Raw genomic sequence first — 15,199 nt, forward strand, 5'->3', positions numbered from 1 at the left:
TCCGCCCCAAAATCTCTTCTCGTCAACCTGAGACAGGTACAGACACACACACGCGCATGCGCGCGTACACATTACTGCGGGTGAACGCTGCCCTCTAGTGGTGTGAATCACAGCACACTTTCATTCACATTTATGAAATAACACAAGATTACAGATTATTGACATCTCACTTTACACGTTCAGTATGTGTGTGATTAGTTCAGATTAAATCACTCAGACTTTCCCAGAAGTTTTGGTGCTACTACTACTTATGTTTTAACTTTAAAATTTGCACGAGCCGCTGAGATTATTTGATGTTTCATCATTAGAGTCAGTGAAGACTGCTGTCAGTAGAGATCTTTAATATAAGACCTGTATAGTGTTCCTCTGAATCACCTCTGCTTTCATCAGTCCTGTTCATCTGATGTTTCACCAGTTTACATGAACATGTAATCAAATATAAAATAAAGCATACGAGTACTCGTCCCTCCTTAATAAGGATACCAGCAGGGAGTGAAGCGATGGGGCAGAGGAGGGATGCTGCAAAAAACAGGGCAGAGGTGATGGACGGCTATATACAGTGTAAAGACATCTTGGTTGAATTACATGTCCATGATCCTCCTGAACTTAAGTTCACTGCTCAGCCAAATATGAGATCTCCTCCTGCTCGGTCAAATCTCTGTATTAATACTTATGTAGTGCTATATTTTTTTCACTGTAAAGAATATTGCTGCAGTTATGCAGCTGTTTGCCAGTAACTTACTGTAGATTTAAATGTATGTTATTTACTGCCAACAGTTTGTTTAAAGTTAAATGAACATTAAACATTAACAATTTGTCTTTACAGAATAAAACTAAAATAACAGCCTCATGCAAAGCATTCAGGGAACCAAAATCTGAAGGAAAAACTGAAAAAGCTTGATGAGGATTTCTGGTTCCCAGAATGGTTTGGTACTACTGTCATTTATACAGACATTTTTTACAGTGTATAGTATTTATTTATTTTATGTTTGTGTTCAAGATGATTTATGAAACAGAAGATGATTTAGTGATGTACTTCTGTACACCGATGGACACAGTGCATGGAGATCATGACCAAGATCATTACTGTAACTAGGCCTATAGGACACACACACACACACACACACACGCACGCACGCACGCATGTTGTAGTATTGTAGGTAGTAGTATGTGTGTTAAATGTTTTCTTTTTTAAATCAAATGTAAATGTAAATGTACAGACTGAAGATGAGAGTGAGGGTGTGGAGTGAAACTCAATCTTCTCTTGTGTGTCTGCACTAGAAACAGAGTCAAGAGTGAGATGAAGGGTGGCGGCGGTGAGAGCTTTGATGCAGAAACATTTAATAACAGCAGTAGCTTACAGCACAACACTTCAATTCTCTTCATCTTGGGTGGTCAGAATGACAGGAAGTGAATCTCGGAGCCTGAATGTGCTGGAAGCAAACACAAAGAGAGGTAACTTCATACACAACTCTGTGTGTGTGTGTGTGTGTGTGTGTGTGTGTGTGTGTGTGTGTGTGTGTGTGTGTGTGTGTGTGTGTGTGTGTGTGTGTGTGTGTGTGTGTGTGTGTGTGTGTGTGACTTACAGAAAGCATCCATACTTTAATGTCTCAGGCAGGCTGCTACCTGTTCAGTCATGTTAATTTCACACACGCTCGCACGCACGCACACACAAAGCCTATTTACCTCTGAAAAGATTTCTCTTTATTTCTATAAAGTGCAGCAGATGGCGCTGGTTATTCATGAATATCATGACTTCAGTAGAAAAACAGCTTATAGTTTTAAAGTAAATTCCCAGTGGTCTAAACCCATTTGTCAATTATTTTGGCAAAACCTTTAACAAGTTTAGGTATTTAGACACTATTTACAAAACTCCAGCACTTCTTTGGCAAAACTCTAAACACAGGCAGCACAGTTATCATGGAGTAAACACAACAAATCAATATTCTTCACACTTTTGTTCTAATGATGTTTTGACCAATTGTACAGAATATATAGCAGCTCAGAGTGTTTAGGTGATGGTACAGCTGTGTCATATGTTTATATACCAACAATGAATGAAATAACCTGAGAGGCAGATGAGGAAGAGTATGAGGAAGAGCAGGACATTACAGAGGTCACCCAGTTGTCCTGTATAGGTGTGTTGTGTTTATTCCTGTGTTTTCTTGTTGTACTTGCAAGTGACAAAGTTGCCTGTGATGTGAATGAAGGCTTACGGTCAGAAAGATGCTGAGACAGAATGAAGTTTTCATTCATTTTATTTTGTAGTGAGGCCTGTAACATGATTTTCATGCTGAGTTTTCTTTAATATTTGGGATTGTGCAGTTGAACTGCTGATTTTTTACAGGATGCAAGTGCTGAATATATATAGACATTCAAATCTTTAAATGATATTTTCACAGTAAAATATGTGTTGTACTGTGTGTTGTGTTATACAATAAACATGTATTTTTCTGTAAACAACATACACTGTGAATGTATTGACTGTGTGAATCATCTGAAAGCATTGCTTGATTTTGAGAACAGATGAAATGATTTTAAGGGCGTCAAAGCCAGAGCATTCAAAGTGGTTGCTATGCGGTTGCTAGGGTGTTTGGAGTAATTTGCCTACGGTCTATGTGTATTGTAAATCTATGCGATCTAAAATTCAGTCTGTGCGTCGCTTGAAAAAAAAACAATTAGGGTCTATTTAGATTCAAGATTCAAACAGCATGCCAAAACCTCAATAAGCATTTTCACACAAATATATGATAGCATACGTGATAAAAAAAGTAAAGAATGGAAGAGACTCTCTCTCTCTCTCTCATACTAAATGGCTTTATTGACATGGTAAAAAAGAATCTTTACATTGCCGAAGCATAGAAACATTAAATAAACATTTTATAAGCAAATAAATAAAAAAGAATAAAAAGTTAGCTTATATCTATGAGTCTGTATTACATTAAACTTAAAAATAGTAATTGTGCAATATTATACAGCGTTTTGGTTATTTCTCAGTTGTGGTGCTGTTGTTGTCCTTTTCTCCTGATCTTTATTGAGTTTTCTCCCTGTATGTATGGTAGTTTATCCTTTTGATAAATCTGGTTAAAGTCTTTGTGGTGGTTTGTAATTTGGGTAAAAATGTTCCCCCTAATTTGTGCATAATGTTAAGAAGTGCAGTTCTGTTTCTACTTCATGTAATATATGCAGTATGGACACAGTCAGTCTGTCTTCTTTTAGTTTGTCTGTGTCTGTCTGTTTCTATAGTGAGTCTCTACATGATCAGGACTTTTCTTACGTTACTGTTGTCAGGTTTTCTCTGGGCTTTTTCTCTCCCTCTTTATAAATATATATAAACTAACGCAGGGTTAATTGTGACACAGCTACTTTACATATTTCTACAGAGATGATCAATCTGTGCTTTTGGTCTTTTTTTCTTAATGTCAGAAGATCTCCTGTGAATTTGTGAAAAGTTTTGATGTGTTTTGGTGAAGATACTGAACAAAGAGTGTTTTGGAGTAAATTTCTTCATCTTATGTTTTATTTCTAAGTTGTGTGTGTAAGTCACCAAATCCAACCTTATATTATTTTAATCACTGTCTTGTTACCTAAAACATCATTTTGAAACATGTCAGCAACTCCTAGTAACTGGGATTGAAAATATTTTTACACAGCGGGGTTACTTGTCACACAATGTTAAAACTAAACCTCAGGTATACAATGATAATGAAATAAAAACAATGTAAATACTATTTATAAAAATGATAACTGTTAATACAATAACTCAATACTATGATTTTCATGAAAAATCTATTTCTATGCATTGCTGCATAACACAAGGATAGTTAGATGAAGGATTAATGAATTTGTGGATATCTATCTATTATAGGCAGATATATAAACAATATCCACCTTATAGACAGAATTTAATTGAATTATTTGTGTTGAAACTAAACTTTCTAGCAGGTGTAACAACAAACCCTCTGTTTGTTACAATGAAGCCCACCTATGTGGTAACGTTTGCACTCCTGTCACTTTCTGTGTAATTGTATGATAACGGTACATCACACAAACAAACTTTAGGTGTTCATTTGTAGCATAAATATTTTTTAATGATAGAGACAAAGTCCAAAAGCGTTATTTTGTGCCTCACTCTCTTCTACACGACAGACCCAACAGTCGGTGACAGCACAGCAGGTTCGAGCTTGTTGAGTTTTCTTCATACAGAATTAAAGTCTTTGTGCTGTTTATTGTTTACCTCATTTGTGCAAATTTATCTCACGTACGGCACGAGCGACATCAATAGCGACGCCTGATTTAAACGCCAATGAACAGCAAGCGTTTGAGCGTCACGGGTGATGTCGCGCCGCTATTCGTCCGCGGTGTTTTCTCCCAGCGCGCGCTGCGCGTGACCTCACCGTTTCCTCACAGCTGTGCGATAGAGCAGCAGTAGCGGCGCGCGAGCGCGCAGGAGCCGCAGAGTCCGCCGGTATGTGTCGAACCGTTCTCGGCGCGTTAACGCACGCGAGCCGAGTCCGTCCGCGTTTTCCGCGCGTCGTTTACTAGACACAAGATGGACGAGTCGTCGCTGCTGGATCTGCTGGAGTGCTCCGTGTGTCTGGAGCGGCTGGACGCGAGCGCGCGCGTGCTGCCCTGTCAGCACACCTTCTGCCGCCGTTGCCTCGAGAACATCGTCAGTTCCCGCCACGAACTGCGGTGCCCGGAGTGCCGCATCCTTGTGGACTGCGCGGTCGACGATTTGCCCGCCAACATCCTCCTGGTTCGATTACTGGACGGGATTAAGCAGCGGCCACGGAACGGCGGAGGAAAACCGTCGCTGGCGGGATGCGCGGCCGGCGTCGCGGCTTCTTCGCCCCCGGGGACGGCTGTAAGGGACCTGCCCGTTGCCACTCGAAGCTCTCCGGTTAAGGTAAGCGCGACTTTCTCTCAGTAAAGCTCCGGTAGGAACGTAAGGTGTTGTGATTACGGGTAAGAGATAGCGAGTACTTTCACAGGTTGTTTGTACAGATGCTGTCGTTGTGTTTGTACAGCGAACGGTGTGTGTGTGTGTGCAGGTATGCGCAGGTTTAACTTAACTGTTATATGTAAATACACGGCGATCTCGAGGCCACACTTACACGTATTTTACCATATGAAAGAAACATCAGACATCTCTATAGTTACATAAGACACAGCCGCAGAGAGTTCTGGAAAAGTTTGATCGTGTTTGCTGGACTGTTGCTGCACGCATGACCACTTATGTTTGAGTGGTGTTTGGTGACGCCACTGCAGGTGATTTGGTTGTCTCATATTAGATCAGGCGTCACGAAAACTAAACAAACTCAGACATCTGCATCAGATGACTGACAGCAAAATGTTGCTTCGTGTTCTCGGAGAGAGAGAGAGAGAGAGAGAGAGAGAGAGGTGAAGCTTGGCACACAATGAAAACTGTAATTTTGTTAGTATTGTGATTGTTGGAGAGCTGTGATTTGTTAGTATTTTCATTGCTGGAGGGCTGTGATTGTTGGAGAGCTGTGATTGTAGGAGAGCTGTGATTGCAGGAGACCTATAATTTGTTAGTATTGTGATTGTTGGAGAGCTGTGATTGCTGGAGACTTGAAATTTGTTGTTATTGTGATTGTTTGAGAGCTGTGATTGCTGGAGAGCTGTGATTGCTGGAGACTTGAAATTTGTTGTTATTGTGATTGTTTGAGAGCTGTGATTGCTGGAGACCTGTAATTTGTTAGTATTGTGATCGTTGGAGAGCTGTGATTGCAGTAGACATGTGATTGCTGGAGAGCTGTGATTGCTGGAGACTTGAAATTTGTTGTTATTGTGATTGTTTGAGAGCTGTGATTGCTGGAGACCTGTAATTTGTTAGTATTGTGATCGTTGGAGAGCTGTGATTGCAGTAGACATGTGATTGCTGGAGAGCTGTGATTGCTGGAGACTTGAAATTTGTTGTTATTGTGATTGTTTGAGAGCTGTGATTGCTGGAGACCTGTAATTTGTTAGTATTGTGATTGTTGGAGAGCTGTGATTGTAGGAGAGCTGTGATTGCTGGAGACCTATAATTTGTAAGTATTGTGATTGTTGGAGAGCTGTGATCGCTGAAGAGCTGTGATTGCAGGAGACCTGAAATTTGTTAATATTGTGATTGTTGGAGACCTGTGATTGCAGGAGAGCTGTGATTGTTGGAGAGCTGTGATTGCTGGAGACCTGTATTTTGTTAGTGTTGTGATTGTTGGAGAGCTGTGATTGCTGGAGACCTGTAATTTGTTAGTATTGTGATTGTTGGAGACCTGTGATTGCTGGAGAGCTGTGATTGCTGGAGAGCTGTGATGGCTGGAGAACTGTAATTTGTTAGTATTGTGATTGTTGGAGGGCTGTGATTGTTGGAGAGCTGTGATTGTAGGAGACCTGTGATTGCTGGAGACCTGTGATTGCTGGAGACCTGAAATTTGTTAGTATTGTGATTGTTGGAGAGCTGTGATTGCTGGAGACCTGTATTTTGTTAGTATTGTGATTGTAGGAGTGCTGTGATTGCTGGAGACCTATAATTTGTAAGTATTGTGATTGTTGGAGAGCTGTGATCACTGAAGAGCTGTGATTGCAGGAGACCTGAAATTTGTTAGTACTGTGATTGTTGGAGAGCTGTGATTGCTGGAGACCTATAATTTGTTAGTATTGTGATTGTTGGAGAGCTGTGATCGCTGAAGACCTGTGATTGCAGGAGACCTGTGATTGTTGGAGACCTGTGATTGTTGGAGACCTGTGATTGCTGGAGATCTGTGATTGCTGGAGATCTGTGATTGCTGGAGATCTGTGATTGCTGGAGACCTGAAATGTGTTAGTATTGTGATTGCTGGAGACCTGTAATTTGTTAACATTGTGATTGTTGGAGAGTTGTGATTGTTGGAGATGTGAAATTTGTTAGTATTGTGATTAGGGGTGTGACGAGACACTTAATCCACGAGACACGAGATTGGGTTCACGAGAACGAGACGAGACGATATTTTTACACTTTTTAAGAAACCCTCGATGATAAATGAATAAGAAACTGAAATCATGTTATTTTTAAATGTTTTAACTAATCAAGGACTGGCCCTAACAATTATTTTACTAACTGATAATGAAGTAATTTGTTATTTTTGGGTAATAAAAATAGACCCAAGTGAGGAGTAGCCTTTAAAATTACATAATAATGAAGATGCAATAATAATTGGTTCAAATAAAGTATTAAAACCAAGTTACATTAAACAACATTACATTAACAAACACATTACATTTGTGGTCTATAAATAAAAAACATTATTTATATATTATAACAAATGCCTGCAGGGGGAGATAGTTGACTCGTCTCGCGGACGCTATCTTCACTTTCACTTTAGACGGAGAGAATGCTTATTTTTAGCCAAACAATGTTTAAATCCATTTGAATATTTTTAATATACGTCCATTTTTTTACAATAGAAATGAACATGCAGACATTAAATCATGTAAACTCTGTGATGGTTTAATCTGCTGAGACCTCACATCTGACACTGATCAACAGCCAACACAGCACGTCTCAGACTTCATACGAGCTCCCAAACGAACATTATTGGAAACCCAAACAAAAAAAGCAAATGCAGTAAAAGACAGAATATAATGCATGCACTGTAAGAGGCTAATTACACCAACCACGCTTTAAACGCTTGGAAACGCAAGGCGCGACGCACTGCCTTTTTAAAAAAAAGAGCAGTGCGAGTCGACGCGGCTTTTAATATTGCTAGGCAACCACCTAGTCAGCTGTCTTGTCAATCAAATATTGAAGCGTGCACTCTTTTGCTGTTAACTGTCATATTAGCAGAAACTTTAAAAAGATGACGCTTGCTCTGACCTTGTTTGAGGGTGAGAGGTGCACAAACACACAGGAGAGAGTGAGCGAGTGGAGTCCGGTTCTTCAAAGCAACTGTAAACTTCCCTCACCACAACGTAAGGCTCCCCTATGAGCTCCCCTCATTCGAGTGGACAATGGAAAGACGCGAATGATGTCGGGCGCTTCTCCGCTCAGCGTTCCTTCAAAAGCGCGTGCTGCGGCTGCCGGCAAAAAACGCAAGGCGCTCAGCGCGCATAAACAGCGCGCAAACGCTCCATGCCCATAGAATATCATTTAAAAAAGGCGCCTGCAACTGCCATAAACGCCTTTGGTGTAACTAGCCCCTAAAAGGGTCAAACGGAAAGCTGCATCCTCCGGATGTCGCATATGCAGGCTGCATACGTCATTAAGGTTTATTTCAGATCATTAACTGAGCATTACATTCGCAAGTCATGAGCATATTACAACAATTTGCGATTAACTAAATTATTAGTAAACTTTATAATTGTTAGTAGTCTCTATTAAGACAGTCTTTATGAAGTAAATGCAGTTTAAAAATGCGACCTCCGAAGGATGCAGTCTTTTATTTCAAAAACGGCCAGAATTTCACCTACACAAGAAATCTCGCGAGACACACGTAATCTCGCGATACATATTTAATCTCGCGAGATCTCGTCACACCCCTAATTGTGATTGTTGGAGAGCTGTGATTGTTGGAGAGCTGTGATTGCAGGAGGCCTGTGCTTGCTGAAGAGCTGTGATTGCTGGAGACCTGAAATTTGTTAGTATTGTGATTGCAGGAGAGCTGTGATTGCTGGAGACCTGCAATTTGTTAGTATTGTGATTGCAGGAGAGCTGTGATTGCTGGAGATCTGTAGTTTGTTAGTATTGTGATTGTTGGAGAGCTGTGATTGCTGGAGACCTGTCATTTGTTAGTATTGTGATTGTTGGAGACCTGTGATTGCTGGAGAGCTGTGATGGCTGGAGACCTGAAATTTGTTAGTATTGTGATTGTTGGAGAGCTGTGATCGCTGAAGAGCTGTGATTGCAAGAGACCTGTGATTGTTGCAGATCTGTGATTGTTGGAGATCTGTGATTGCTGGAGACCTGAAATGTGTTAGTATTGTGATTGCAGGAGAGCTGTGATTGCTGGAGACCTGTATTTGTTAGCATTGTGATTGTTGGAGAGATGTGATTGCTGGAGATGTGAAATTTGTTAGTATTGTGATTGTTGGAGAGCTGTGATTGTTGGAGAGCTGTGATTGCAGGAGACCTGACATTTGTTAGTATTGTGATTGCTGGAGAGCTGTGACTGCTGGGTACCTGAAATTTGTTAGTATTGTGATTGTTGGAAAGTTGTGATTGTTGGAGAGCTGTGATTGTTGGAGAGTTGAAATTGCTGGAGACCTGACATTTGTTAGTATTGTGATTGCTGGAGAGCTGTGACTGCTGGATACCTGAAATTTGTTAGTATTGTGATTGTGGGAAACCTGAAAACTTTTTAAATCACAACTCCAGCTGTGATTGCTGGAGACCTGTGATTGCTGGAGACCTGTGGTTAGGCCTGTCGCGATAAACGATAAATCGATTAATCGCACGCACGGTAAATAAAATGAGCTCAATCATTTTTTTCGGCCGCAATAATTCACATTTGCATGCTTGTTTATTTTCCTTGTCTCTCTCTCTCTATCAAGAAGACTGGATGACCGCTCCGTGCAGCGAGTGACAAGGAGTGAATCCTCGTCAGTAGGGATGGGCATGATTAATCGACGATCGATAATTGATCGTTAAGAATTTAGTCGATGACGTTAATTTGTTATTGATTAATCAAATACTTTTTTTATCTAATGCAGGTTGCGTTGCCTAGCGTAGCGTGCGTCTTGAAGCAATTAAAGGAATTTCACTGTGTGGCAGCAATTCAACATTTTACCACCAGGGTGCAATATTTGAAACCATACTCCGTTATCTGTGACCTTCCGTATTGATTTAAAAAAAAATAATCATGAAGAGGTCATGATTGTTTTGAACAAATGGGTCTCTGTTTAAGAATGCGGTTCGCAGCTGCAGGTTCCGCTGCTTTAGAGCACCGCATATTCAAGCGCATATATGTTCCGTTTGTCTAACTAAATGTAGTTAAACTGTTTGCCACAAGTTGATCTTGTAATAAAGGTCTCATGGAGGAAAACACGCTGTATTTTTGTATTCAACATTTTTGAATTATAAAAGTTAAAGGTATAGCGGAGGATTTTCTCGAATTTTAGAAAAGAACCGCCTTCTCCACTTTTTAAAAAAATGCAATTGCACAACACTCTTGATTGACAACTAGGAGGACCAATAGTCTTGATGATCCACCCGGAAATAGAAAATCCTCCGCAATACCTTTAAAAAATTATTTTTTTATTATAAAAAATGCATTTTGTGTGCGCCTGTGCGGAACATAATACGTGCGTTTCCGCAAGAACATATTAAGTGGCGGAAGTCTCCGCGTTCAGCGCAAGTCTTCTGTCAAACATATAACATAATTCGGCCCGCAGAAAGATTTTACTTAGTTGTATATCCGTTTGATTATTGATGTTACGTGTCGTATCTAAAAGCGCATGTTAAACGCGTGTCAACGCGCTGCTTTGTTCTTTCAAAAGTGCGTGAGAGGATGCACGTCTTTCGTTGCTACGCATTCATGAGACGCGCTTTCTGTGACAGCAAGAATAAGGAATGCGTGATCAGATTTTTCATCTGCATATCACGTCAATCATATCATTGTCACAATGCGATCAGCTGGTCGGGACAGAGAAGAGCTGTAACCCGGGCTTACTCAGCTGTTACTCAGCTGCGGAGGGGTTCGTAAGTAAAGTCACAGCTTACATTGATGACACAAGCAAAGATTAGGAGAAACGTGCAAAAGATCAAAGATGGCTATGTATGCAGCTCACTAATCTCAAAATGAGTGTATAATAACTATATCATCATGTTGCTTGCTATGCAGTTACACATAGAGCAGTATTATTATTTTTATACAGAGATGGTACATAGCCAATTCAATTCTGTGAGTTAAACAATCCAAAATAAATCAAAACAGAAAATTTTTAGTGGCAAAAATGTAGGCTAATAGTTCATAAATGTATTCAGGAATTGAATTTGTTAGTTCAAGGTTTTAGTAGAAAAAGTTTAAGAGAAGGTTAAGATAAGAGTTACCTTCTGTTATAAAATAATGTAAAAAAGAACTTTGCAGTAGTATTTTATTTATTATTTTTTCATTTTATATATATTTTATCTGTTATATTTTAATAAAGTGTTTAAAAAAGTGTAAACAAATTGTAAAAAAAAGTTTAAAGTAATAAACAACCTGCAGTTTAATGTTTGCAGTTCTCCCTTACTGTACCGAAAATGAACCGAACCGTGGCTTCAAAACCGGGGTTCGCACCGAACCGTGATTTTTGCGTACCGTTACACCCCTAAAAGCAGGTGATCTCCGCAGTTTCATTTTGCAAGCGTGTGAAAGTTGCGCGATCTTATTTCATCAATTGCGCTGAAAATTCAGAGAAAGCTCTAACATATACATGTAGAAAATACTGTGCAGCATGTTTACTTGCTAAACAAGCAGTGGACATAATATTAGTTTGCGTCCGTTTAAACTCATAATTACTCCCGCTGGCGTTTAAGTGACAGCGGAGAGACTCGCCCACCGTCTCGACAGACCACCCCCTCACAGTATTCAGGACAGAAGCGGTCGAAAGTGGACAAAAGAGACGGATTTAAATACCAGGTGTAAACGTGATATGTCTCTCTCGTCCACTTGTGATCTGATCAAAAACACATCTTAATACCAAGTGTAAACAGCCAAGTTTCAAAACCAAACGCTACAGCTGCAGTGTGGGAGTACTTTGGATTTAAACCTAATGACCGAGGTAAACCCCTAAACCTGAACGAGCCGTTATGTCGCATTTGTGGTAAAAACGTAGCACTTAAAAGTGGCAACACGACAAACATGCATATGCACCTAAAACGAAATCATCCTGTTATTTTGTTCATTTCTTGTGGATATTTAAAATGTCTTCCAGTTCCAGTATTACTTATTGTTTAGAAATAAAAGTTTATAGATCTTTGAAAAGGTGTATCTGCATTATTATAATGGTCCCGGAGCATCAATGTTATCGTCTATCGCGATAAATTCTGAGGCAATTTATCGTCTAGCAAAATTTGTTATCGTGACAGGCCTACCTGTGATTGCTGGAGACCTGTGATTGCTGGAGATCTGAAATTTGTTAGCATTTGTGATTGTTGGAGAGTTGTGATTGTTGGAGAGCTGTGATTGCTGGAGATGTGAAATTTGTTAGTATTGTGATGGCTGGAGAGCTGTGATTGCAGGAGAGCTGTGATTGCAGGAGAGCTGTGATTGCAGGAGAGCTGTGATTGCTGGAGACCTGTGATTGCTGGAGACCTGAAATTTGTTAGTATTGTGATTGCTGGAGACCTGTGATTGCTGGAGACCTGTGATTGCTGGAGACCTGTGATTGCTGGAGACCTGTGATTGCTGGAGACCTGTGATTGCTGGAGACCTGTGATTGCTGGAGACCTGTGATTGCTGGAGACCTGTGATTGCTGGAGACCTGTGATTGCTGGAGACCTGTGATTGCTGGAGACCTGTGATTGCTGGAGACCTGTGATTGCTGGAGACCTGTGATTGCTGGAGACCTGTGATTGCTGGAGACCTGTGATTGCTGGAGACCTGAAATTTGTTAGTATTGTGATTGCTGGAGACCTGTGATTGCTGGAGACCTGTGATTGCTGGAGACCTGTGATTGCTGGAGACCTGAAATTTGTTAGTATTGTGATTGCTGGAGACCTGTGATTGCTGGAGACCTGTGATTGCTGGAGACCTGTGATTGCTGGAGACCTGTGATTGCTGGAGACCTGTGGTTGTAGTACTTTTTAAATATTAAACTTGGTTTGATATGGTAATGAATAGGGGTGTCACGATTCTCCAAATCCTCGATTCGATTACATTTTCGATTCTGATGTCACGATTCAATTCGATTCTCGATATTTAAATGAATTTTTTTAAGACAAAAAATTATATGCCTTTATTATTTTTATTATTATTATTATTATAGTTTCACATTAACATGCACATTGCGTGCTTTTCCTCGCATGGGGGTTTGTGGGCTTTACGCGAGAGAGCTTGTAGAGAGAGAATTCCTGCTTGCACGCAGATAGACGTGCGTCTTGGACTCCTATTATCTGAAATAAAACCGGTGCGTCAACTTAAAGGCGGAGTCCACGATGTTTGAAAAACGCTTTGGAAAATTAGACGGGCCGTCTACCAAAACACACTTATAGCCAATCAAATCAAATAAAATGCCGGGTTGCGTATGTGTGGGGCGGGTCTATCAACAGAAGGTCCAGATTCTATTGGGATAGGGGCGTGTTTATTTAGGTGATTTCAAATATCAACATTGGCTTTCAAACATCATGGACTCCGCCTTTAAGAAGCTGCGCTTCTCTGTGTCTTACGTGCACGCGCTCTCGCATCTGTCAAAAGTCTAAACATAAACTAAAGTAATAATCCTTACGTTTTTGTTCAGTTTTATGCGTTTCATGCAAGCTGAGGCAAACTATACCTTTTGTTTATAATATAACCCGCTGCATCTTTGCGCCTCCCTCACTATCGCGCACGTGCAGAGAGCTGCGCTCTGTCCGAAGGCAGATCACTGGGTAGTAATTCTGTTTATGATATGCATTTTAAGGAGTTGTAGCAATACATCTCTCGTGTTTAAAATATAAATCGCGTTCCGCTGGATGGATGTTTTTAAAGGCACTTCTGAGAGTTTATTTTCCCCCGCTTGGCAAGCCGACCGGACATGACATGGGGGCGTGGCAGCATCGACGATCCCATTTTTTTAATTCGAAGTTCGAGGTTGTGACTTAATTTCGATCGATTTCAAATCGAAATCGTGACACCCTTAGTAATGAATGTGTTTAGCTGCATGAAATAAGCAGATATCTATCAAAAATCAGTTTTCTTTAAGAAGCTGTGTTAAAACTTAAAATATTTTAACTTAAAATACAATATAAAATACATAGCCGGCTATGCAGAAAACTGCATTTATACAGGATTTGGAGATTTGTCAGCTTTATCGTAGGCATCACTGCCTATAGTCTGCCTAGTCATTCAAAAAGCTGGTGGAAGATCTGTCGATACAAATATACTGTTGTATATTCTCAAGTCTGCAGAACCTGTAAATGTAACGTGAGTTTTTAAGTTTATAGTTTCTCCATCAACTGCTTGAGTCGAGAGCATTTTATGCATTTTTTTACGAACGCAGAGACGTGAACAAAACTGCGAGAATGTCAGTTAAGGTTTCATGCAGTGTGAAATCAGGGTAATTGGCAGAAATCTATCTCTGCTGATGGAAATTTTCTTTAGCCGTTTATGATCTTAGTCCAATAAAAGAAAACACTTTAATGCTGCATTTACATGACCTTACACATTATGTTATCAGTTTATTAAGAATAATTGCAGTAATACACTTAATGTAACTGAAGTGTTGTTATAATTATTGTTTAGTTGCAACCAAAATGCCACCAAATTTTATCCTATAAACATAAATGCACTTAGTTTAAGGTGTTTTGTGGTCTAAAATATTCCCTATTAGTAAAAGGTTTGGACCCACTTGAATTGTGTTTCTTATGATCTAAAGGCTTTTTCATGAAATGAGTTTGTAAACAAATATGAAATGTCTCCCTATAAACTTATACATATGAATGATTTATTTTTATTTAGACAGTAAAGGTAAAGCAGTCAACAAGTGTCAGCATACTCCCTAAATTGAACTTCCTAAATATTGTTTCCATCAGGCCAGGACGACGCTCCTCATAAAAGAATGACACAAAATCACTTCATTCTTCTTTGGATAAAGCATCTGCTAAATGCTTTGTGTGTATATGACAGTTTAATTTGGTCACTGTTTTGTTTCCATATATTAGTTTGTTTAATAGTCAATAATTTATTCTGAGTGAATGAGGCGTTGACTTGTAGTTTTTGGAATAAGTTTGGATGATGTTAGTGAAGAGCATCTATGAACACATGAAGTGTTTCTTTGGCATGGGTTTGTTTGGGTGTGGGGCTCAGAATCACTTTTGTCGTTGTTTTGTTAGTCTTGTGTAGGTCTTTGTGTCTGTCTGTTTAATGGCACACTGCAGTCCATCTGGAGCATGTTGTGAATGAATGTGATGTGATATGACCAGGTCAGGGCACAGTGACTGTACACAGACTTAGAGAGATTCGAAATTAGATGCTCTTGAGATCATTCTTCTGAAAATATAAAAATGAAAGAATATTGTGAATATTGGACATTGATT

At 39.8% G+C, this 15,199-nt stretch overlaps 1 protein-coding gene across 1 annotated transcript in view; it reads left to right on the forward strand.

Moving 5' to 3' along the window:
• Positions 1-4,354: 4,354 nt before the first annotated feature.
• The window catches only part of LOC129451546 (E3 ubiquitin-protein ligase SH3RF3), a 68,082-nt gene continuing 57,237 nt past the window's right edge, over positions 4,355-15,199 (forward strand). Inside the window, exon 1 of the mRNA XM_055214777.2 lies at positions 4,355-4,909. Within this exon, the coding sequence (XP_055070752.2) occupies positions 4,553-4,909 (357 nt within the window). The 5' untranslated portion in view covers positions 4,355-4,552. The remainder of the gene's footprint in view (positions 4,910-15,199) is intronic.

The sequence above is a fragment of the Misgurnus anguillicaudatus genome, chromosome 17 (assembly GCF_027580225.2).
Source record: "Misgurnus anguillicaudatus chromosome 17, ASM2758022v2, whole genome shotgun sequence".
NCBI lineage: Eukaryota > Metazoa > Chordata > Actinopteri > Cypriniformes > Cobitidae > Misgurnus > Misgurnus anguillicaudatus.